Source organism: Mobula hypostoma, chromosome 1 (genome assembly GCF_963921235.1).
Source record: "Mobula hypostoma chromosome 1, sMobHyp1.1, whole genome shotgun sequence".
Lineage (NCBI taxonomy): Eukaryota > Metazoa > Chordata > Chondrichthyes > Myliobatiformes > Myliobatidae > Mobula > Mobula hypostoma.
The window spans coordinates 32605537-32630907 of NC_086097.1; the positions used below are offsets into that span (position 1 = coordinate 32605537).

At 42.6% G+C, this 25371-nt stretch overlaps 1 protein-coding gene across 5 annotated transcripts in view; it reads right to left on the reverse strand.

Moving 5' to 3' along the window:
* LOC134345344 (autophagy-related protein 2 homolog B-like) overlaps positions 1–25371 on the reverse strand; it is a 179606-nt gene that overhangs the window by 55072 nt on the left and 99163 nt on the right. For all 5 annotated transcript variants that reach the window (XM_063045873.1, XM_063045890.1, XM_063045882.1 and 2 more), the window contains 8 exons: positions 24386–24546; positions 13873–14045; positions 6932–7082; positions 5027–5232; positions 4146–4226; positions 1696–1802; positions 210–302; positions 47–117 (listed from right to left, as the gene is read on the reverse strand). In XM_063045873.1, the coding sequence (XP_062901943.1) occupies positions 47–117; positions 210–302; positions 1696–1802; positions 4146–4226; positions 5027–5232; positions 6932–7082; positions 13873–14045; positions 24386–24546 (1043 nt within the window). The remainder of the gene's footprint in view (positions 1–46; positions 118–209; positions 303–1695; positions 1803–4145; positions 4227–5026; positions 5233–6931; positions 7083–13872; positions 14046–24385; positions 24547–25371) is intronic.

Consider the following 25371-nt stretch of genomic DNA (forward strand, 5'->3'; position numbering starts at 1 on the left):
TTCTCTGACATTAAATGTACCTTTGAAACACAATGAAAAATCTCACCTTTCTTTAAATTTACCAGTGCATTATGACATTTCTCAGACAAGTACAATGCAGCGTCATCAATAATTATTCTGGAAGACAAAGGAGATTGATTATTACAGCAGTTAGTTGCTGGAAACACAGAACAAACAGACACTATAACTGAAAGGGTCTCAGTCAGTACCTGAGTGTAGAGCAGTACTTGTCCAGGACAATGTTACTGGATATGGTGAAGGTTTCAACAGTCACCACTGCTCGAACAGGTAAATACAGTGGCCTAGAATTGAGAAACAATCGATGTAAAACAGTTCATGAGCATTTCCCAGTTCAAATCATTTCCCACAACTTTAATCTGTACATCTTCTCTTCTACCTCCAACAAACTGATAAGACTATGCCTAACATCTACCCCTACATTCTCAGCCAACCCTTTCATCTCAGTCATGTTGTTATAAACTTCAAGCAATTTCTTGATATTCTACTAAAACTGTCCTTGACATCACTTTAGTTGCTTGTACTTGTCTGAACAAAGGAATAGGACAAAGACTTTGGATAGCCAGGGTAGCACGGTAGCATAGCTGTTAGTGCAGTGCTTTACCGCACCAGTAATCACCAGTTGGAGTTCAATTCAGGCATGCTATGTTGGCACTAGAAGCAAGGCAACACATGTGGTTGCCCCCACCGTATCTTTGGGCTGTGTTCAACGTTGATGCAGAACGACACTGTATGTTTTGATGTTTGAACGTACAGATGACAAATAAAAGACAATCTTTATCTTTTGACCTGAGGAACTGCTGAATAAATCAGTCTTCACTTTGGACAAACTTTTAAACAAGTAAATATGAACAAACATCAGGATGTGGGAACAGGTTCAGCTTACATTGATAGAATCAAATTGCTCGAAAGGAAACCGGACAGGAAATTATACTGCATCTAACCTGTGCCGTCCCTACCCAGGAGGATGTCATATATATGTCGCACAGGTTTATTTGAAATAGTGTATCAGCATAGAGGAAACATTTTATTGTATCTAGCCAATACTACAGCTGTCTTGGGTGTTTAAAGTGAGAGGGAGCTTTACTCTAACTTGTGTTATCCCTTCCCTGGGCGATGCAGAAGTCTGTATTCCCTTTAAATGTGCCATACATCACACATTGACTGCAAATCCCCCGGTCGATACCCAGAGGTCATCTAAGTCCAGAGGACAAAGCCAAAGGTCAAAGTCAGGAGGTAGAAATCCAAAAGGTTGAAGACCTAAGTCAGTGAGTTTGGTGGTAGAGGCTGGAAGATTGAATCTGCATGAGACTGGAGCTTAGAGGCCCAGTTTCTGCAAATCTGGGAGTCTGGGGTCAAGGACTGGAGGCCCGGAAGGGGCCTGAACTGGGGCAGGAGGACAGTATGTGTGAGAGGGTGAGAGGCGGGAAAGGAGCTTGCTTGTGCAGTTCTGCGTTGAGCTGTGTTGTTCTGTCGAGCATTATGAGCATGCTAGGTTGGTGCTGGAATGTGAGGTGACATTTGCTGGCTATCCCCAGCACATCCCTGGATGTGTTGCTTGCTAACACAATTGTACGTTTTGATGTACACGTGATAAATAAACTTGAATCCACATCACTGAATGATCATGCAGAATGAAACAAGTGGGGAGAAGTGTTCTGTTGAGGTGCTACTCACCTGTAGTCCAGGGCACAGCTCCAGAGGTGTAGGTGGAATGTGGTTGCATTTGCTGGACGAGCATAGCCCAACACAGGTTCCTCCGTAATATTCATGAAATCCAGGATCTGCACAAATATCAAACAATTAATGGAAATCAGTAGCAAGCTTTGTATCTGGTGATCTTGGTGCGGCCTCCTCTACATCAGTGAGACTCGATGTAGATAGAGGGCTGCTTCATTCAGCACCTACGCTCCATCCTCCACAAAAGGCAGGATATCTCAATGGCCACCTATTTCAATTCAACTTCCCATTCCTATACCAACATGTTTGTCCACGGCCTCCTCTATTGCGGCCAAACTCTAGGATGAACACTTCACATTTCATCTGGGTACCCTCCAACCTGGTGGCATTTTGCCAGTAATTTCTCTTTCCTCCCCCTTTTTTTCTATTCCCCATTCCAGTTCCCCTCTCACTACTTTGAACTCTTCTCACCTGCCCATCACCTCCCTCTAGTCCCTTCCTTCTCCCTGTTTTTCTTTGGTCCACTCTCCTCTCCTATCAGATTCCTTCTTCAGTCCTTCACCTTATCTACCTACCACCCCCCAGCTTCTCATTATTCCCCCCACCCCCACCCTCACTTGGTTTCACCTGTCACCTGCCAGTTTGTACTCCTTCTTTTCCCCCCACTGTCTTATTCTGGCTTCTTCCTCCTTCCTTCCAGTCCTGATGAATGGTCTCAACCTGAAAAGTCGGCTGCTGAGTTCCTCCAGCATTTTGTGTGTACTATTTAAGAATTCCAGCATTTGCAGAATCTCTTGTGAATAGAAGTTAATATCATCGAACAATACCAATTTTTTTATTCTTACAAAAGTTGTTTGTGAACCCCCTACCTGGATTTACAATAAACAAACTGCAGATATCTGAATCAATATGTCCAGGAGGCAGAAATCTCCCTAATGTTTGAAGTACCAAGAAACAGCATCAGAGAGAGAGGCTTATTGCAATTTTAGACTCCCCTGCAGTTTACCCCTCTGGAGAAATGCATGGTGGCAGACAAGTTTAATGGAGAGAATATTAAGTAGCAATTTAATTCTCAACCTTTCCTTCTGTTCTCAGTTAACTGCTCCAAGCTGCAATGCAGACGCTTAACAGCTGGCTATTCTTGCTTGCTTGTGAGCTTTCAACAATGAGGAGAAAATTTTAGGAAGCTCAATCTTTTTCAGAACTGTACAAGAACTGAAACTATAGAAATGAAATCAAGTATTACAATGAACAATTTGGGGTTTCAAGTTCAGACTAAATGAATTCCCGCCCTGAGATCATGTTGCGTTCAATAATGATATACATTTGTACAAAGCTTGTATGAGCAAAATACTCCCAGAACATTATAGGAAATAACAACCTGCGTTCAACTTCTACCTAAGCCTTAGGAAACTTGAGAGCTGATACACATAGCGGGCAATAGCAGCAGCTGTGTCATTTTCAGAAACAATCCCTGCATAGGTACACAAGAAATAGCTGTCTAATCCACTCAGAACAACAGCCACGGTGTACGAACCCCAATACAACTGGTTCTATCTTTCTGAGCAGTACACCTTAAATGTAAACTGGTACTCAGCATTGATCAGGAACCTACACGAAACCTTGTGAAGGAATACAGACAGGCTAAGTAAATGGGCAGGAAGTTGGCAGGCAGAATACAGTGTGGGAAAATGTGAGGTTATGTGTGACACACGATGAATAAAAAATGGAGGGCTATGTGGGAGGGAAGTTACAGAGAAGTTGCAGAGGAGATTTACCAGAATGCTGCATGGATTAGAGAGCAGGTCTTATGACGATAGGCTCGGCAAGCTAGGACTCTTCTCTTTGGAGTGAAGGGGGATGAGTATTGGCTTAATAGAGGTGTACAAGATGATAAGACATAGATCAAGTAGACAGCCAAAGACTTTTTCCCAGGGTGGAAATGGTTAATATGATGGGGCATAATTTTAAGGTGTTTGAGGGAAGTATCCGGGGGATGTTAGAGGTAAGTTTTTTTTTTACAGAGAGAGAAGTGGTGGAGACAGATACATCAGGGACATTTAAGAGACTCTCAGAAAGGCACATGGATGTTGGATGATAGAAAAATAGAGGGGTATCTGGGAGGGAAGGTTAGATTGATCTTGGAGAAGACTAAGAGTCAGCACATCACTGTGGCAGAAGGGCTTGCACTGTGTTGCACTGTTCTACAGGAGATGTTCGATATATTATCTGATTTGGAAGGAAGAGTACAAAAATTCAAGGCAAAAGTTAAAAGATAGTTAAACTGGAAATGAGTCAAAGAGTTTGGGGAGTGGGAGAGTGGTACTGATCCCAAGACTGGATCAGTCAGGACCTTATTAAATGGTGGAACAGGCTTGCGAGCCAACTTTTACTCGTTCATTATGTTCTTATATATTCTACCAACTGGTGATTGACAAGCAACCTACCTGCTCATGCCAGCTTTGCCCTGGCAATACATTACGGTGCTGAAGAGTAGCTCCACGCAGACCGATAGCCATGAGAATCTCCTGGAACAATGAGGGGAAGTCATCAACATTTACAGAAAATTACCCACTTAAATAGTGAGCTGATGCTTTTTCAACAAGATATTGAACCATTTTAATAGATTAAACACCTCATGTGTCTGAACAAGACACAGCAGTCAATGAGCTGCACTAATGCATTAAAAAAGATGATCAAAGCCTTTGTTTAATGTGAGATGTTTCACATAATTTTAAAGGAGAGGAGACAGACTGAGGTGGAGAAATAACCATTGACTGTTTATTTCTCTCCACAGATGCTGTCTGACTTGCCAAGTTCCTCCAGCTCCTTGAGTGTGTGCTGTCCATTGTTCTAAGTTCTTGGGAGCTGATGACATGGTAACCAATGTCATGGCAAAGTGATTGGGAAACACAAGAGTCCAAAATTAAAGGTGCCCTGGAACCTTGTAGGGTTTTTATTTGTCAAACTGTGGTTATTTAGCAAATTTTGTACCTGCATGATGCCATCGCAGAAAATGTACTTTTTATCCAATTTTACGCAAAGAACAATGCTTCCAAAGCCAAAATACTGCAGCATATCCATAATCAACTCAATTTCATAAATGCAATTCCAATGTACAAGGATTGGGACCTCCAACTGAGAAAGTAATGTTGAGATATCAAGGCTTGTGACTACCTAACAAAGCTCTGGAAGAGGGGTTCCTACCTTTTTTAAGCCATAGACCCCCTCACCATTAACTGAGGGGTCTGTGGACCCCAGGTGGGAACCTCTGCACTAGAACAAATTGAAAAGATACACACATGACAGAGATTTAGTTGGCAGTTACCTTCATGTTGCTCTCGCTCTTGTTGTGATGAACTTTAACTGCAACAGACAACATGTTTGAACTCTCTGCACCACTTCCCAATGAAGTAGCACCCTGCTTGATCCATACACCCTCCTCAGATTGGTAGATTGTGGGTTCAAGCCATAGGGGCCGAGACTTGCTGGGGAGCTTCACATCACCTGGGGCGCACACATCCTCCACCATACCTGAAGAAGTCCAGAGGGAAAGGCTTGAGAGAAACAGAGGAGGCCTTGTGCTCTGCTAGTTATGAAGTAATCAGGAAAACTTTTCCTTTTGTTAAACACAAAAGATTCTGCAGGTATTGAAATAGATAAACACGCATAAAATGTTGGATGAACTCAGCAGCTCAGGCAGCATCTATGGAGTGGAATACGCAGTCAATGTTTCAGGCCTGATGAAGGGTCTTGGCCTGAAATGTTGACTGTTTATTTCTCTCCATCGGTGCTGTCTGACTTGCTGAATTCCTCCAGCATTTTGTGTGCTGTACTTTTGTTTACTAGCTCCCATCAAAGGAATAAAGGCTTATTGTAAAGTCATGTCAGAAGATGACAAAGCATTTCTGCAGTGAACTGATTCGCTGTCATTCTCTGTTGGAAGTGTCCACCACACAACTTAATGATTAGTTGGTCCGCTTTAAGGCGGACTGCTCCCTGCTCTTCCTTGAACAGCACCATAGGGTTTTCCAAACATTTTGGCTGCATTGCTGCATAGACCACTATCGGAGATGCTAAAGCATTGGCACCACAGGACACAAATATGATCCCTACCGCTGCATTATTGACCCAGTGGAGGGTAATGGAATGAGAGTCATACAGCAAGGAAACATGAACTTTTGCCCACTGTGTTCATGCAGCCATTTATGCTAACTCTGCACAAACCCCATTTCTTTTCTTTATTTTTCATTTTTATTTTTTATTTGAAGATACAGCACAGTAACAGGCTGTCTTGCCCAATGAGCCCACGCTGTCTAATTACACCCATGTGACCAACTAACCTACTTGCCCACACATCTTAGGAATGTGGAAGGAAATCTAAGCACCCAGAGGAAACCCATGTGATCAAGGAAAGAATGTACAAACTCTTTACAAACAAATTCATCCATATTTGCATCAGCTTCCTCTCCAGATTCTACCACTCACCTACATACAACAGGCAATTTACATTGGTCAGTTAACCTACCCATCCACAGATCCTTCTCAGAGTCAGCACTGTGCGGAGAGAGAAAACGATATGCATCTCAGAGAGGGTGAGCATCCTGGGGGGCGGTGGGAGAGGGGGGGGTCATACTCCAGTGAGATTTGGCACCCAGGGAAGAGAAGAAAACCTGTACATCAGTGAGATGCAGCACTCTAATGAGGGGAAGACACACTCTGTGACTCTGAATTGATTCCTCAATCTATGGACTCACTTTCAAGGACTCTGCTACTCAGCTCTCAGTATTATTTATCTATATTTATTTAATAATTTGTATTTGCACAGATTGTCCTCTTCTGTACTTCTTTTCGTCAGTCTTTGTTTATGTGTACCTTTTCAGTGATTCTATTGTATTTCTTCATTCTGCTGCTTGCATTACTACACTGACAGGAAAATAAATGGTGACATAAACATACTTTGATAATAAACCTAGTTTGAACTCTGAATACAAATTGTATTGGGCATAAATGGCCCTGTATATAGAGGTACAAAGGCAACCTGATGGATAAAAACTTCATTGTCTACTAGTCGCAGGAGGAGATTTATGAATGAATTATAATGGTCAAAAAAACTAACCGCAGCAGGCATGTGGAATCATTTCAGAGTCACAGAGGGTCACTTCCCCTTCCTTGCAGGAATGTGTGAAAATTATAACTGTTCAACAAATTTATAACTGGAATCCATCTGTACCTTGGTGACAAAGGAAAACCTTGTTGGCCTGGAGACAAAAATAATGCTGGTCATCACAGCCTTGATACCTCCCCACGGTGAATAAGTTTCCATTTTCAACCTCCAACCAGAATTCACCGTGCTTTCCCACTAACGATGTGCCGTCTTCACTCTACAAGAGAACAACGGGTGCAGATTCAATTACACATGCAGGAAAGACACCTTAATGAATTGTTGATAGTGATTTTATAATGCAATTGTAAACACAAAATACTCTGCAGATGCTGGGGTCAAAGCAACTTGCACAACACGCTGGAGGAACTCAGCAGGTCGGGCAGCATCCGTGGAAACGAACAGTCAATGTTTCGGGCCGAGATCAGGACCGTTTCCACAGATGTTGCCCGACCTGCTGAATTCCTCCAGTGTGTTGTGCATGTTGCTTTATAATGCAATTGAGTGGTCTGCTTGGCACTTGAGCATAGTTAAGAGTTGGTGTGAGGCCAGTGTCATAGATAGACTCAGACTGGGCAGAGAAGACAAACTTCCTCCACTAAAGGACATTAACCAACTGGTTTTACAGGAATCCAAAAGCTTTATGATAACTTGTAAAGCTAGTTCTTAATGTCTCAGTTTCATGTATATCTGAATTAAAATTCTTTAAATATAGGATTTGAACTCAATTTTAATCTAGCAAGTCTATTGTCAGGTGTACCATTAAGGTGAGGTACAGATACAATGTAAAACTTGCAGCAACATTACAGGAACATAGGTTCAAACAACTCACTGAACACAAATTATGCACCACTTATACCAGAGAAAGAAAAAAATTACTGCGCCCCTTTGTTTTGACAAAACATCAGTACACAAAAAAAACACAACACAATCAAAAACATCCATGGTAGTGTGAGAGGGACGCATATTGTCCCTTTGCTGAGGTTGGTTGGTTAAGGTTGTGTTTGATGGTTCAAGAAACGAATGGTTGAAAGGAAGTAGCTATTCCTGAATGTTGGTGTGGGCTTCAGGCTTCTGTACTTCCTGTCCTATGGTAGCTGCAAGAAGATGGCATGGCCCAGATGGTGGGGATCTTTGATGAGGCATATTGCCTTCCTGAGGCTGCAACGCATGTACTGGTATTGGTTTATTATTGTTATATGTACCCAGATACAGTGAAAAGATACAGAGTAAAGTATTTTGTTCATACAGATCAAATCACTACACAGTGCATTGTGCTACAGTAAGGTAAAGCAATAACAATGCACAATAAAAGGTGTAAAAACTACCCAAAAAAGTGCAGTGCTGGTAAATGATAAAGAACATCATAACAAGACAGATTGCGAAGCCAAAAGTTCATCTTAGTGCACAAGAGGACTGTTCAATAGACTGTTAACAGTGGGATAGAAGACATTCTCAAACCTGGTGGTACATATTTTCAGTACTTTTGTATCTTCTACCCAATGAGAAAGGGGAGAAGAGAGAATGTCTGGAATGGGTAGAATCTTTAATTACGCTGGCTGCTTTCCCGAGGAAGCAGGAAGTCCAGACAGAATTCATGGAGGGGAGGCTCTGAACTGTGTCCACAATTCTCCTGTGGTCACGTGCAGAGCAGATGCCATACCATGCTGTTATTTATCCAAACAGTATGCATCAATTCAAATTGGTAAGGGTCAATGGAGACTTGCCAAATTTCTTTGGATCCTAAGGAAGTCGAGGAGATGGTGAACTTTCTTAGCCATGACATAGGGAGGCAATCATCACAAAACTGCAGGAGGCAGGTAGCTAGGTGACAGCCAGGAGAGGGAAAGGGAATAGCCAACCAGTGCAGTGCAGAGTATCCCTGTGGCCGTTCCTCTCAATAAGTATACCAATTTGGGTACTGTTGAGGGGGCGGGGTGGGGTAGGAAAGGAATGACCTACCAGGGGGAGCTGCAGCGACCAGGTGTCTGGCACAGAGACTGGATCTGTGGCTCAGAAAGGAATTGGAGAGAAGAGCAGTGCAGTAGGGATATGGGATTGCACAGTCAGAGGAGCAGATTAAGACACTATGGATGTGAAAGAGACACACAGGTGGTACATTGACACCCAGGTGTCAGACTCAGGGACGTCTCAGATCAGGTCCACCGCATTCTAAAGGGAGAGAGGATGAACAGCTGGAAGTTGTGGTACATATCGGTACCAACGACATCAGTGGGGAAAAAAGACATTCTGAAGAGAGAATATACTGCAGGGAGTTAGGTAGAAAGCTTAAAAGCAGGATCTCAAGGGTAGTAATTTCTGGATTGCAGCCTGTGCCATGTGCCAGTGAGGGTAAGAATGGGTTGATTTAGCAGATGGATGTACGGCTGAGGAGTTGGCGCAGGGGACAGGGCTTCAGATTTATGGATCATTGGGATCTCTTCTGTTTTTTGTATGACCTGTACAAAAAGGACGAGTCTCACCTGAACTTGAGAAGGAACAATGTACTTGCACGCAAGTTTGTTAGAGCTGTTGGAAAGGGTTTAAAGTAATTTAACAGAGGGTTGAGAACTGGAGTAATATAGCTGAAGATGGGGCAGTTGGTATATAAGTAGATGCAATGTGTAGTGAGGAAAGACAGGCAGATAATAGGGCAAAATTGCAGTCAGAGAGATGAGTTAAAGTGTAACAAGAGGCCAAAATCAAAAAAGGTAATGAATACAGGACTGAAGGTGTTATATTTGAATGCACATAGAATAAGAGATAAAGTGAATGAACTTGTATCACAGTTAGAGATTGGCAGGCATCACATTGTGGGCATCACTTAAGTTGCAGCTGGAAGAAAATCATAGTTGGAACCTTAACATCCAAGGTTACACATTGTATTGAAAGGAGTGGGGGTGGGGTGGCTCTGTTGGTAAAAAATGAAATCAAATTTTTTACCATTAGAAAGAGGTAACATAGGACTGGAAGATCCTTGCGAGTGGAGTTAAGAAACTGCAACAGTTAATAGATCTGAATGGGAGTTATACACAGGCCAGTAGCCAGGATGTGGACTACAAATTACAACAGGAGATAGAAAAGGCACATAAAGAGGGCAATGTTACAATAGTCTTGGGGATTTCAATATGCAGGTAGATTGGGAAAATTAGATTCCCAAGAGAGGGAATAGAATACCTATAATATGGCTCTTTAAAGCAGCTTGTGATTGACCCACTAGAGAAAAGGCAATTCTGGATTGGGTATCAAGTAATGAACCAGATTTGACTACAGAGATCGAGGTAAAGGAACCCTTAGGAAGCAATGATCATAATATGAAAAAATTCACCCTGCAGTTGAGAGGGAGAAGCTAAAATCAAGATATATCACTAATGCAGTGGGGTAATGGGAAATACAAAGACATGAGAGCGGTGCTGGCCTGAGTTGATTGGAAAGGGACAATAGCAAGGATGGCAGCAGAACAGCAATGGCTGGGGTTTCTGGGAGCAATTCGGAAGGCACATCCCAAAGAAGAAGTATTCTAAAGTGAGGATGAGGCAACCGAGGCTGAGAAAGGAAGTCAAAGACAACATAAAAGCAAAAGACAGGGCATATAATAGTGCAAAAATGAGTGGGAAGCAGTGTCTCAGAAAGGCAGTGTCCATTATTAAAGACCTCCAGCACCCAGGGCATGCACTTTTCTCACTGTTACCATCAGGTAGGAGATACAGAAGCCTGAAGGCACAAACTCAGCGATTCAGGAACAGCTTCTTCCCCTCTGCCATCCGATTCAAATGGACTTTGAAGCCTTGGACACCACATCACTTTTTTAAATATACAGTATTTCAGTTTTTGCACATTTTTTAATAATCTATTCAATATACGTAATTGATTTACTTGTTTATTTGTTATTGTTTGTTTATTTATTTATTTATTCTCTCTCTCTCTCTCTCTCTGCTAGATTATGTATTGCATTGAACTGCTGCTGCTAAGTTAACAAATTTCACGTTACATGCTGGTGATAATAAAACTGATTCTAATTCTGAAGTTTTTAAAAACCAACAGAAGGCAACTAAAAAAGAATTAATGAGGGAAATGATGAAACATGAAGGCTGATAATATAATAGAGGATAACAAAAGATTTTTCAAATATATAAAGAGTAAAACAAAGGTGAGACTGAATACTGGACTGCTGGAAAATTACGCTGGAGAGATAGTAATGGGGGACAAAGAAACGGCAAACGAACTAAATAAGTATTTTGCATCAGTCTTCACTGTCTAAGCCAACAGTAGTGTGCCAGAATTTTGAGAGTGCCAGAGGGCAGAAGTGAGTGTAGTTGCTATTAGTAAGGAAAAGGTGCTTGAGAAGCTGAAAGGTCCAAAGGTAGATAAGTCACTTGGACCAGATGGACTACATGGCAGAATTCTGAAAGAGGTACCTGAAGAGATCGTACAGACACTAGTAGTGATTTTTCAAAAATCACAGGATTCTGAAATGGTTCCAGAGGACTGGAAATTTGCAAATTATTAAGGATGAGGTTTAAGGTACTTGGAGGCACATGGTAAAATAGGTCACAGTCAGCATGGTTTCCTTAAGGGGAAATCTTACCTGACAAATCTGTTGGAATTCTACGAGGCAATAGTAAATAATATAAGCAAAGTAGAGTCAGTGAATGTTGTGTACTTGGATTTCAGATTGACAAGGTGCTGCTAAACAAGCTAAGAGCCATGATATTACAGGAAAAATACTAGCATGGATAGAAGATTGGCTGACTGGCAGGAGGCAAAGAGTGGGAATAAAGGGGGCCTTTTTTTTGTTAGTTGCTGGTGACCCGCAGCATTCCACAGGGCTCGGTGTTGAATCAGAAGCAGAATCAGATTTATTATCACTGGCATGTGTTGTGAAATTTGTTAACTTAGCACCAGCAGTACAATGCAACACATGATAATACAAGATGGGGAAAAAAAAGTAAATCAATTACGGTGAGTATATATACATATATTAAATAGATCAAAATAGCGCAAAAACATAAGTAATATATATTTTAAAAAGTGAGATAGTGTTCATGAGTTCAAAGACCATTTAGGGATTGTATGGCATAGGGGAAGAAGCTGTTCCTGAATCGCTGAGTGTGTGCCTTCAGGCTTCTGTGCTTTCTTCCTGATGGTAACAATGAGAAGAGGGCATGCCCTGGGTGATGGGAGTCCTTAATAATGGATGTCACTTTTCTGAGGCACCGCTACTTGAAGATGTCTTGGATACTATGGAGGCTAATACCCAAGATGGAGGCGACTAATTTTACAACTTTCTGTAGCTTCTTTTAGTCCTGTGCAGTAGCTCCACTCCATACCAGACAGTGATGCAGCCTGTCAGAATGCTCTTCACAGTACATCTATAAAAGTTTTAGGTGACAAACCAAATCTCTTCAAACTCCGAAAGGAATATAGCCGCTGTCTTGTCTTCTTGATAGCTGCATCGATATGTTGGGACCAGATTAGATCCTCAGAGATACTGACACCCAGGAACTTGAAATAGCTCACTCTCTCCACTTCTGATCCCTCTGTAAGGATTGGTTTGTGTTCCCACATCTTACCCTTCCTGAAGTCCAGAATCAACTCTTTCATCTTAATGACATTGAGTGCAAAGGTTTTCTGTGACACCACTCAACTAGCTGGCATATCTTGCTTCTGTACGCTTCTTTTACATGCTTTATGTCAATGATTTGAAGACAGAATTGATAGTTTTGTGGCCAATACAAAGATAGGTGGAGAGGCAGGTAGTACTGAGGAAGCAGAGAGGCTACAGAAGGACGTAGGTAGATGAGAAGGATGTGCAAAGAAGTGGCACGTGGAATATAATGTAGGAAAGTGTATGGTCATGCACTTTACTTGAAGGAGTAAAGGCTTGGACTGTTTTCCAAACTGGGTGAAAATTCTGTAATTAGAGGTGCAGAGGGACTTGGGACTCCTCATGCAGGACTCCCTAAAGGTTAACTTGCAGGTTCAGTCAGTGGTAAGGAAGGCAAAGCAATGTTAGCATTCATTTCCAGAGGACTAGAATATAAAAGCAAGGATGTAATGCTGAGCCATGTAAGGCACTGGTCAGGCCGCACTCAGAGTAATGTGATTAATTTTGGTCTCCTTATCTAAGAAAAGATGTGTAGGCATTGGAGAGGGTCTAAAGGAGATTCATGAGAATAATTCCAGGAATGAAAGTGTTAATGCTTGAGGAGCGTTTTGATGGCTCTAGGCCTATACTCACTCAAGATTAAAAGAATGATTGGGGGGGGGGAAGTTCTCATTGAAACCTATCAAATAATTAAAGGTCTAGATAGAGTTGATGTGGACAATATGTTTCCTATAGTGTGAGGGTCTAGAACTAGAGGGCACAGACTCAGAATAGAGGGATGTTTCTTTAGAACAGAGGTGAGGGTGGTGAATCTGTGGAATTCATTGCCACAGAAGGCTGTGGAGGACAAGTGACTGGGTATATTTAAAGCAGTGATTGAAACGTCCTTGATTAGACAGGGTGTCAAAGATTATTGGGAGAAGGCAGGAGAATGAGGTTAATAAATCAGACATGATGGAAAGGTGGAGCAGACTCGAGGGTCAAATGACCTAATTCTGTTTCTCTGTCTTATGGACATAGAACATAGGACAGTAGAGCACAGGAACAGGCCCTTTGGCCCACAGTATTGTGCTGAACCAATTAAATTAATCCCTTCTGCCTAAACATTGTCTATATCCTTCATCATGTGATTAGACCAAGACAGGTTACTGGTAATGCTCACATTGGAAATGGAGCTCTCAATCTCAACACCACTGACGTAGACAGGAGCATGTGCACCCCCCCCCCACCTTCCTGAAGTCAATGACCAGCTCTTCTGTTTTGTTGTAGTCATGACATCATGTCACTAGGCTCTCTATCTCCTTTCTGTATTCCAACTCATCGTTATTTGAGATGCCATCCACTCTGGCACCCACACCCATTGGACACACACGTGAACCAACAGTATTCCTAATCAACTCACCTTGGTATCTGTATGTACTGTCACCAACCCATGAGACACATTGAGGAGGATCGATAGGAAACTTTGACAAGTCTTGCTTAACTGTTCAACTTTCTTTTTGCGTCGTGACCTGTGTGCCGGATCAGTGGTGGATTGGAACTGCAGAGACTCTTCGTCAGATCCACTCTCGTCATCTGTAGAAACACAGGAAAGGGATCATGGCTGACAGTTGCAAAGGCACTCATCCAAACACCCTGGCTGTCCGCAGGATGGGTAGAAAGCCTGGCTGTCCGCAGGATGGGTAGAAAGCCCAGGTGCACAGCACTTAAACAGAAGGTGAAAGACAACAAAGAATTATGCACTGGGTAGAGGTAGAGACTAAAACACTGACAGGTTGACAGTTATTCATCATCGCCACTACTTTATTTCTCATCTCATTACTCACAGTTATTTCATTCTTGTTTGTTTACCACACTGCCAGCTACAAAAAAAATCTTTACAGCATGAAATATGGCCTGCAGCCCATTTTACCATTAAAAGAACAATTCCAGTTGTTCCCAACCCCCTGCTCTCTTCCTTTAGCCTTACAAATCGGTCCCTGTGGTGTCTATTGTTATTCAATCTGTTTTCACCAGCTTTCAGAGTACATAAACCCAATGATAACTCACGCACTGTTAAACTTCTCATTCTGGTTACCATTACATCCGGCATTAGAAACTGTTTCTCCTCTCTGTCAGGATATCTCATAACATGTAATGACTATTATATACTCATAGAGCACTACATATGGAAACAGGCCCTTTGGCCCCTCTAGTCCATGCCAAACTATTATTCTGCCTAGTCCCATCAACCCACACCTTGGACCATAGCCCTCCATATCCCTCCCATCCATGTACCTATCCAAATTTCCTAACATGTTGAAATCAACCCTGCATCCACCATTTTTGCTGGTAGCTTGTTCCACACTCTCACCACCTGCTGAATGAAGTAGACCCCCTGCCCCCAGGTTCCTCTGAAACAGTTCACCTTTCACCCTTAACCTATGACCTCTAGTTTTAACCTCACCCAATCTCAGTCGAAAAAGTTTGATTTCATTTTCCCGATCTGTACCCCTCATTATACCTCCACATCAACAGGCTTTTAGATGCACTGCCAGACTAAGGTCTTTGCAGCTCTTTTCAAAGGTTCATTTATTATTGAAGTATGTATGCAGGACACAACTCTGAGATTCTTCTTCTCCAGATAGCCACGAAACAAAAAAAACCATGCAAGTCAGTTTAAAGAGAAACAGCAAATGCCCCCCCACACAAAAAAAGAACAGCAACATGATCATCAACCCCCACAACCCCTCCTCCCTCCCATGAAACACAACAAGAATACCAGTCCCCAAATCCCCCTCCCCCACATGAAATGCAACAAGAACACCGGCCCCCAAATGCCCCCTTTTCCACACAACAAGAAAGAACAGGCCACAACACAGAATATAAAAATCATGATTGAAAAAGTCCACAGTCCAAATCCATAATCACAGAACCTCAGTATCAACTTCCAATATCATCGAAAGAGAGAGGGAGACACTACTTGAACGCAGAAGCCTACCCTCTGGGCACAGTGCTAGGCCACACAGGCTCCTTCTAACAGGTGCAGAGGGATCCCATCAGTGTTCAAAAGACTGGTAGTCGACGTTGAACCCTCACTCACCCTCCACATTCACCTTGATGCTTCAATCTTCCTTGTCGTTTTAATTGGTGAGTAATGGAAACCTTAATTGGTGAAAATGAGTCAACACCGGCTCATGACCCATCTTGCAGTTTCTTCATCTCAAGGCTTGCACTCGTTTCCCGGAGTCTTCTCAGAGACAGCAAAGCACTGGATCACTCAGTCGGTCTCCAAACTGTAAATCACAGGCTCTAACAGTTCCAGAAACACACTTAAGATGAAAAACAGTCCTAAAAGAAGTGAAATAAACAGTTTCCTGGTAGATCCAGAAGATGTTGACCGACGGAGCCATCTTCACCAAAAGATTCGATGAGCTGGAGAGATTTCTTGGTGTCTTGGGCATTCTTAATGTCCAAAACAGATTGCCTAGTCATTATCACTTTTCAATTTGAGCACACTTGCTTTTGCATTTTGACTAATGTATTTCCTACATCACAAAATTAACTAACTCATTGACCACACAGACCGTAAGACCATGAGATAAAGGAGCAGAATTAAGTGATACAGCCTATTTGGTCTGCTCTGCCCTTCAATCACGGCTGATTTTCAACACCATTCTCTCATATTCATGTGTTACCCTTAACTCCCTTACCAATCAAGAACCTATCAAACTCAGCCTTAAATACACACTCAGAGGGTGGTACAAGTGTGGAATGAGCTGCAAGTGGAAGTGGAAGGTGTGGATTTAATTTCAACATTTTAGAGGTTTTGATAAGAACATAGATGAGAGGGGTATAGAGGGCTACGGTCCAGGTGCAGGTTAATGAAACTCAGCAGAATTATAGTTCGGCACAGACTAGATGGACCAAAGGGCCTGTTTCTGTGCTGTTGCACTCTATGACAATGACTTGACCTCCACAGCTATCTATAGTAAGAAATTACACAGGCTCACCATACTGTAATCATGCAGTGGCGCATTTCCTGTGAATTAGGTCACGGCATTCAATGGGATTAAGTTCAGAATTTGCTCCATTGAATGGCGTTGACTGAATTTCTCTTTGGCCCAACTGAGACATTGCTGCCCCACTTTATGTACCTTCAGGCAGAGAACTGGGTTAGGTTTTGCCTGGAGTATGATGATGTCATAACTTTCCCCTTTGTTGATCACGGTGGGCTTCACGGCTGACAGGTGAGAAGACAGCTGAAACCCAAGCAAGGCTGCAGGACCGGATGGTGTCAGTACCAGGGTGCTCAAAGCCTGTGACCCTCAGCTATGTGGAGTACTTCGCCATGTATTCAACCTGAGCCTGAGGCTCCGGAGAGTTCCTGTACTGTGGAAGACGTCCTGCCTTGTCCCTGTGCCGAAGACGCCGCGCCCCAGCGGCCTCAATGACTACAGACCGGTGGCATTGACCTCCCACATCATGAAGACCCTGGAGAGACTTGTTCTGGAGCTGCTCTGGCCTATGGTTAGGCCACACTTAGATCCCCTCCAGTTCACCTACCAGCCCCGACTAGGAGTTGAGGATGCCATCGTCTACCTGCTGAACCGTGTCTACGCCCACCTGGACAAGCCAGCGAGCACTGTGAGGGTTGTGTTTTTTGACATCTCCAGTGCATTCAACACCATCCGCCCTGCTCTGCTGGGGGAGAAGCTGACAGTGATGCAGGTGGATGCTTCCCTGGTATCATGGATTCTTGATTACCTGACTGGCAGACCACAGTACGTGTGCTTGCAACACTGTGTGTCCGACAGAGTGATCAGCAGCACTGGGGCTCCACAGGGGACTGTCTTGTCTCCCTTTCTCTTCACCATTTACACCTCGGACTTCAACTACTGCACAGAGTCTTGTCATCTTCAGAAGTTTTCTAATGACTCTGCCATAGTTGGATGCATCAGCAAGGGAGATGAGGTTGAGTACAGGGCTACGGTAGGAAACTTTGTCACATGGTGTGAAGCAGAATTATCTGCAGCTTAATGTGAAAAAGACTAAGGAGCTGGTGGTAGACCTGAGGAGAGCTAAGGTACCGGTGACCCTTATTTCCATCCAGGGGCTCAGTGTGGACATGATGGAGGATTACAAATACCTGGGGATATGAATTGACAATAAACTGGACTGGTCAAAGAACACTGAGGCTGTCTACAAGAAGGGTCAGAGCCGTCTCTATTTCCTGAGGAGACTGAGGTCCTTTAACATCTGCCAGACGATGCTGAGGATGTTCTATGAGTCTGTGGTGGCCAGTGTGATCATGTTTGCTATTGTGTGCTGGGGCAGCAGGCTGAGGGTAGCAGACACTAACAGAATCAACGAACTCATTCGTAAGGCCAGTGATGTTGTGGGGATGGAACTGGACTCTCTCACTGTGGTGTCTGAAAAGAGGATGCTGTCTAAGTTGCATGCCATCTTGGTCAATGTCTCCCATCCACTACATAATGTACATTCAGCCAGAGACTCATTCCTCCGAGATGCAGCACAAAGCGTCATAGGAAGTCATTCCTATCTGTGGCCATCAAACTTTACAACTCCTCCCTTGGAGGGTCAGACACCCTGAGTCGATAGGCTGGTCCTGGACATATTTCATAATTTACTGGCATAATTTACATATTACTATTTAACTATTTATAGTTCTATTACTATTTATTTTTTATGGTGCAACTGTAACAAAAACCAATTTCCCCCGGGTCAATAAAGTATGACTATGACTTTGACAAATGAGAGAATGAAACTGTCTAGGCTCCTTGAACATTCGAAAAGAATACACTCTGACAAAGCAAACAAGCACTTGGTTTATTTTCTGTCCTTTCAGTTAAACTTTCATAGAAGGAAAACACGCCAAAACATTTTTGGCAGCACTTCATAAGAAAACAGTGAAGGCTTGAAAGTTTCATATATTTCATTGCTCGTAACTAAATCTGGAAAGCCCTGTACAACTGGAGAAGAAGTGATTCTGCCAGCAATAAGGGAGAACCTGAGTATGGGTTTGCATAAGTCACAAGACCAAATAATTAAAGCAATTCTGTTCAGCGGACAATTCTGTTCAAAGACAAATAGATGAAATATGTCAGCACGTGGAAGACACATTGTGCAATATAGAAATACAGAATACAGAAAGAAATCACTGAACACTATCCTGAACTGTGGAAAAAGACAAGATGTTCTTTATTACCTTACCAACACCATATTTAGTGGAGCGTGGTTTTAGTGCAGTCACCCAATTTTATTCAAAGCAACACAATAGTCTGCAAATTACTGAACATGGGGATCTGAGACTCCTTCTCAGTGACATTCAGCCTGACACTGAGAAGCTGATATCACTGCACCAAGCTGATCCATTTCATTGAAAGGTGAAAAAGCAATGAAGTAGTTGGACTACTAATATATGCTCTAAAATTGTTGATGAAATTTGTTTTTACTGTAATTAAATAATTTTATTTGTAGCTTTAAATAGATTTGAATAAATTTTGCAATTATTTGTTGTTGCTTTGAATTTGTCATTCCTATTATCCTTCACTATGCATAATAAATCAAAATTCTTTATAGTTTTTATGTAATGGCTGGAAATGAAGAGGGGGTCCTAGGAATGTTGTCTGGGAACCAAGGGTGTGGTAATCCAAAACTGTTTGGGAACCACTGTTCTAAAGGAACTAACCCTAGAATTCCAGACTGTTTAATGTCATTTCCAGTACACAAATGTAAAGAAGAATGAAATAATTGTTGCTCTAGATCTGATGCAGCCCAAAAAAAAATAGCACAGGAAACATAAAGTTGTGGTGGTAGGGGATTTTAATTTTCCACATATTGATTAGGACAGCCATACTGTTAGGGGTCTAGATGGGTTAGAGTTTGTAAAATGTGTTCAGGAAAGTTTTCTAAATCAAAATATAGAGGTACCAACTAGAGGGGATGCAATATTGGGTATCCTGTTAGGAAACGAGTTAGGACAAGTGACAGAAGTATGTGTAAGGGAGCACTTTGGTTCCAGTGATCCTAACACCATTAGTTTCAACTTGATCATGGATAAAGATAGATCTGGTCCTAGGGTTGAGATTCTAAACTGGAAGAAGGCCAAATTTGAAGAAATGAGAAAGGATCTAAAAAGCATGGATTGGGACAGGTTGTTCTCTGTCAAGGATGTGTTGGTAAGTGGGAAGCCTTCAAAGGAGAAATTTTGAGAGTGCAGAGCTTGTATGTTCCTGTCAGGATTAAAGGCAAAGTGAATAGGAATAAGGAACCTTGGTTCTCAAGGGATATTGCAACTCTGATCAAGAAGAAGAGAGAGTTGTATGACATGTATAGGAAACAGGGAGTAAATAAGGTGCTTGAGGAGTATATAAAGTGCAAGAAAATACTTAAGAAGGAAATCAGGAGGGCTAAAAGAAGACATGAGGTTGCCTTAGCAGTCAAAGTGAAGGATAATCCAAAGAGCGTTTACAGGTATATTAAGAGTGAAAGGATTGTAAGGGATAAAATTGGTCCTCCTGAAGATCAGAGTGGTCGGCTATGTGCGGAACCAAAAGAAATGGGGGAGATCTTAAATGGGTTTTTTGCCTCTGTATTTACTAAGGAAACTGGCATGAAGTCTATGGAATTAAGGGAAACAAGTGTTGAGATCACGGAAACTGTACAGATTGAAAAGGAGGAGGTGCTTGCTATCTTGAGGCAAATTAAAGAGGATAAATCCCCAGGACCTGACAGGGTATTCCCTCGGACCTTGAAGGAGACTAGTGGTGAAATTGCAGGGGCCCTAGCAGATATATTTAAAATGTTGGTGTCTACGGGTGAGGCGCCGGAGGATTGGAGAATGGCTCATGTTGTTCCGTTGTTTAAAAAAGGATCGAAAAGTAATCCGGGAAATTCTAGGCCGGTAAATTTGACGTCGGTAGTGGGTAGAGGGAGTACTAAGAGACAGAATCTACAAGCATTTGGATAGACAGGGACTTATTAGGGAGAGTCAACTTGGCTTTGTGCGTGGTAGGTCATGTTTGACCAATCTATTGGAGTTTTTCGAGGAGGTTACCAGGAAAGTGGATGAAGGGAAGGCAGTGGATGTTGTCTACATGGACTTCAGTAAGGCCTTTGACAAGGTCCCGCATGGGAGGTTAGTTAGGAAAATTCAGTCGCTAGGTATACATGGAGGGGTGGTAAATTGGATTAGACATTGGCTCAATGGAAGAAGCCAAAGAGTGGTAGTAGAGGATTGCTTCTCAGAGTGGAGGCCTGTGACTAGTGGTGTGCCACAGGGATCAGTGCTGGGTCCATTGTTATTTGTCATCTATATCATGATCTGGATGATAATGTGGTAAATTGGATCAGCAAATTTGCTGATGATACAAAGATTGGAGGTGTAGTGGACAGGGAGGAAGGTTTTCAAAGCTTGCAGAGGGATTTGGACCAGCTGGAAAAATGGGCTGAAAAATGACAGATGGAGTTTAATACAGACAAGTATGAGGTATTGCACTTTGGAAGGACAAACCAAAGTAGAACATACAAGGTAAATGGTAAGGCACTGAGGAGTGCAGTAGAACAGAGGGATCTGGGAATACAGATACAAAATTCCCTAAAAGTGGTGTCACAGGTAGACAGGGTCGTAAGGAGAGCATTTGGTACATTGGCCTTTATTAATCAAAGTATTGTGTGTAAGAGCTGGAATGTTATGATGAGGTTGTATAAGGCATTGGTGAGGCCGAATCTGGAGTATTGTGTTCAGTTTCGGTCACCAAATTACAGGAAGGATATTAATAAGGTTGAAAGAGTGCAGAGAAGGTTTACAAGGATGTTGCTGGGACTTGAGAAACTCAGTTACAGAGAAAGGTTGAATAGGTTAGGACTTTATTCCCTGGATCGTAGAAGAATGAGGGGAGATTTGATAGAGGTATATAAAATTATGATGGGTATAGATAGAGTGAATGCAAGCAGGCTTTTTCTACTGAGGCAAGGGGAGAAAAAAAACCAGAGGACATGGGTTAAGGGTGAAGGAGGAAAAGTTTAAAGGGAACATTAGGGGGGGCTTTTTCACACAGGGAGTGGTGGAAGTGTGGAATGAGCTGCCAGACGAGGTGGTAAATGCGGGTTCTTTTTTAACATTTAAGAATAAATTAGAGAATACATGGATGGGAAGTGTATGGAGGGATATGGTCCATGTGCAGGTCAGTGGGACTAGGCAGAAAATGGTTCGGTACAGCCAAGAAGGGCCAAAAGGCCTGTTTCTGTGCTGTAGTTTTTCTATGGTTTCTACAGAAAAAAAAATAAAACATAAGGAATACAATAATGTTAAAAAACTCCATAAATATAAATACATAAAATAGCTTATATACATAGATTGATTGTATGTCATAAAGTGACGCTAGGCAGAGGAGTGATAGGAGTAAGGTGACTGACAGGAAAAGATAAAGTAATGGTGGTTGGGGGTGTCGAGGGGTGGATTAGTGGGTGGAAGTGTTGATCAGCTCTACTGCTTAGGAAAAGTAATTATTTGTGAGTCTGGTAGTCCTGGCATAGATGCCACATAGCCTCCTTCCTGATGGGAGTGGGACAAACAGTCCATGAGCAGGGTGGGGTGGGATCCTTCATGATATTACTGGCGGGTAGGCTGGTATTTTATCATGACCAGTGCAGATGGTAATCAGGATATACCAAGGCATTTTGATCAGCTGGGTCCCCAACCCGTTTTGCACCGCGGACTGGTTTATTATTGACAATATTCTTGCGGACCGGCCGACCCGGGAGTGGGGGGGGTACGGTTGCCAACGGACAAGAGTAGCAGTCAAATACGTTGTGTTTACCCCAAGAAAGATTACCATGACCATGAAGTCTTGCGCAGGCACCTGTACGCATGCGCGTATGTGCCAATTTTTTTCTACAGATCGTTTTTGGCGATTCTGTTGGGGGAGGGGGTGTTAATCATGACCGGAATATAGGTGATAAGTGGCTAATACACTCAATTTTGTTTCTAAAAGGGTTTGTCAAATGAATTTAATATTAAACACACAGCACATTATTTTCTTCCCATGAATATAGTGATAAGTCAATTATCAGGGGAGGACAGGGGAGCTTGAAGTAAGTGTTGAACGAACTTCCAGTAGAAGTGGTAGAGGCAGGTTCGATATTGTCATTTAAAGAAAAAAATTGGATAGGTATATGGATAGGAAAGGAATGGAGGGTTATGGGCTGAGTGCAGGTCGGTGGGACTAGGTGAGACTAGCGTTCGGCACGGACTAGAAAGGCAGAGATGGTCTGTTTCCGTGCTGTAATTGTTATATGGTTATATAAGTCACTTATAAGTCAATAGCATCATAACATTTTAAGTAACATTTGGATATTAAACACACAGCACATATTTTCCCTGTATGAACATATAAAATCATTGCAACACACCAATATCGCTGGATCAGTGGGAGTCCCGGGTTTGTTTCCCTGCAACAAAACGGTGCCATTGAAGGGTGATGGGAGACAGCAATACTTGAAGGGGGTTCCTTGTGTCCAGTCTATTCCACAATTTAGTTTTCGTTGCATTCATTGCAGTGATATGTTGGAAATGGAAGCACCATTTTCAGTGCTTTCATGGCTGTCTCAGTATATTTAGCCTTGACTTTGATCCGGAATGCCAGCAGAGATGTTATGTCAAACGTACTTTTCAGCCCGCCATCATTTGCAAGCTCAAGGAGTTGATCTCCTTCCCGCGCTGACATGGATGACGCGCGGGTAATGACCTCGCATGCGTAATGACCTCGTGTGCGTTCAAGCTCAACAGTGGGCGTGACAGGGAACGAGGAAAGGTGCAGCTGACTCAAATCGCCAAATCATATCGTTTCCTCGCGGCCCGGTGGTTGGGGACTGCTGGACTAAGGAATGGCAAATGGGAGTTTAATTCTGTTAAATATTTGGTGTTGCATTTTGGGAAGACAAATGAGAACAAGACTTCACAGTGAATGGTAGGGCCCTGGAATGTCTTGTAGAACAGATCGACCTAAGAGTAGAAGTACATGATTCACTGGAAGTGATATCGCAGGTAGACTGGCTGGCAAGGAAGGCTTTTTGCGTGCTGTATTCATCAAGCCTGCCTCCTGAATACAGTAGTTGAGATATAATATCACAGTTATAAAATATGCTGATGAGGCCGCATTTGGAATATTGGGTTCAAGCTTGGTCACCCTGTTATAGGACAGATGCCATTGTTGGAAAGAGCGCAGAGGAGATTCATGAGGTTATTGGTGGGACTTGAACTAAGTTATTGAGCAACTGAGCAGGTTGGGGCTTCTATCATTGAAATGTAGGAGAATACGGGATGATCTTAAAGAAGTGCACAAAATCACAAGGGTTATAGATATGGTTAATGTGTACAATCTTACTTCCTCAGGGTTGGGGAACCAAGAACTAGAGAGTACAGGTTTAAAGAGAAAGCGGAGAGGAACCTGAAGGGCAACTTTTTCATCCAGAGGATGGTGCATATATGGAATGAGTTGCCAGAGAAAGTGGCTGAGATAAGTACATTAATAACATTTTAAAAGGCACCTGGAAAGGTACATAAATAGGAAAGGTTTGGAGGAACATGGGTCAAATGGGACTAGCTTAGATGGGAATCTTGGTCAATATGAACAATTTAGTGAAGGGCTTGTTTCTGTGTTGTATGATTTATGACTATGACCATACAGCAGTATATTATCCACTTATATTCAATGTGCAGGATTGGGAAGCAGAGACAACAGTCAGCCTCTGCTGCACTTGGTTGGGCGGAGAGGGGATGGTGGTGAGGTGGTAGGAAACATTCAATATATTAAGCACTCAGCTGTTCAACTCTCAGACTTCAAACCTAGAACAAGCTGGGAGTTAAACAGGTTCACTGACAAAGACAAAATATCAAAATGATACTATACCATCCTGGAGGAGGGCAGACTTGAATGGAGTGAGATTTTCTTTGCTGAACGCATTGATCATTTGGCTGGCCACAGACAACCCGACTCCGTAGGTAATGTTTTCTACTGTCTCAACGGGAGATGGTGCAGTGGGCTCCCACAGCAATAGGTCATTGTTTATTCTGTAGTAAGAGTAAAGAACCACACGTTAACAATTACTTAATAGGAAAAAGCATACTTGAATTAATAAAATCCCTTACCTTAGCCACCTGACACGTAGGACTTTGTAGCCAAAGAAAGTGTACTTAGCTAACCTGTAACAGCTTCAATATTTCCGTAAGGTGGAATGGTAGCATAACAGTTAATTAAACAGTATTCTCAAATTCTCAAGATAACAGACAAATTCCAAAGATAGTGGCACAGCCAGTCACAGCAGTCAATCTGGCTTCAACTAATGGTGTAATTATTCGTCCTTTATGTCCTTCTTATAATTGCCACAGGCCAGGTCATTGGGTGTATTTAAGGCAGAGGATGATAGGTTCTTGATTAGTCAGGACTTGAAAGGTTGTGGGGAGATGGCAAGAGAAAGGGGTTGAGAGGGAAAGTGGACCAGCCATGATTAAATGGCGGAGCAGACTCGGTGGGCCTAATTCTGTTGCTATTTCTTATGGTCCTATGATCACAAGATACTGCTGGATATTAAGAACACCAACTACTGCAAGTCTACCTCACTGGCAAGTTGCTGGATAGCAGAGGAGCTGCACAGCATAGGTTTATTGCATACAGTGTCATTGCCTGCTACAGCCACTCAGGGAAGAAAGGGTTGGAAGTGGTGCGTGAGGAAACAGAAGCACAGTGAGTGATCTGGCATTTGTGTGAGGCTAAAGGTGAAATCCTGCGGGCTGGCTCTCTCGTTGATTCACCTTTCAAACATTCAATTGCAAGAAAATAAACCATTTATTGGTGATTATATTCACAACTGAATCAGCGTGAGATGAAGGACTGCT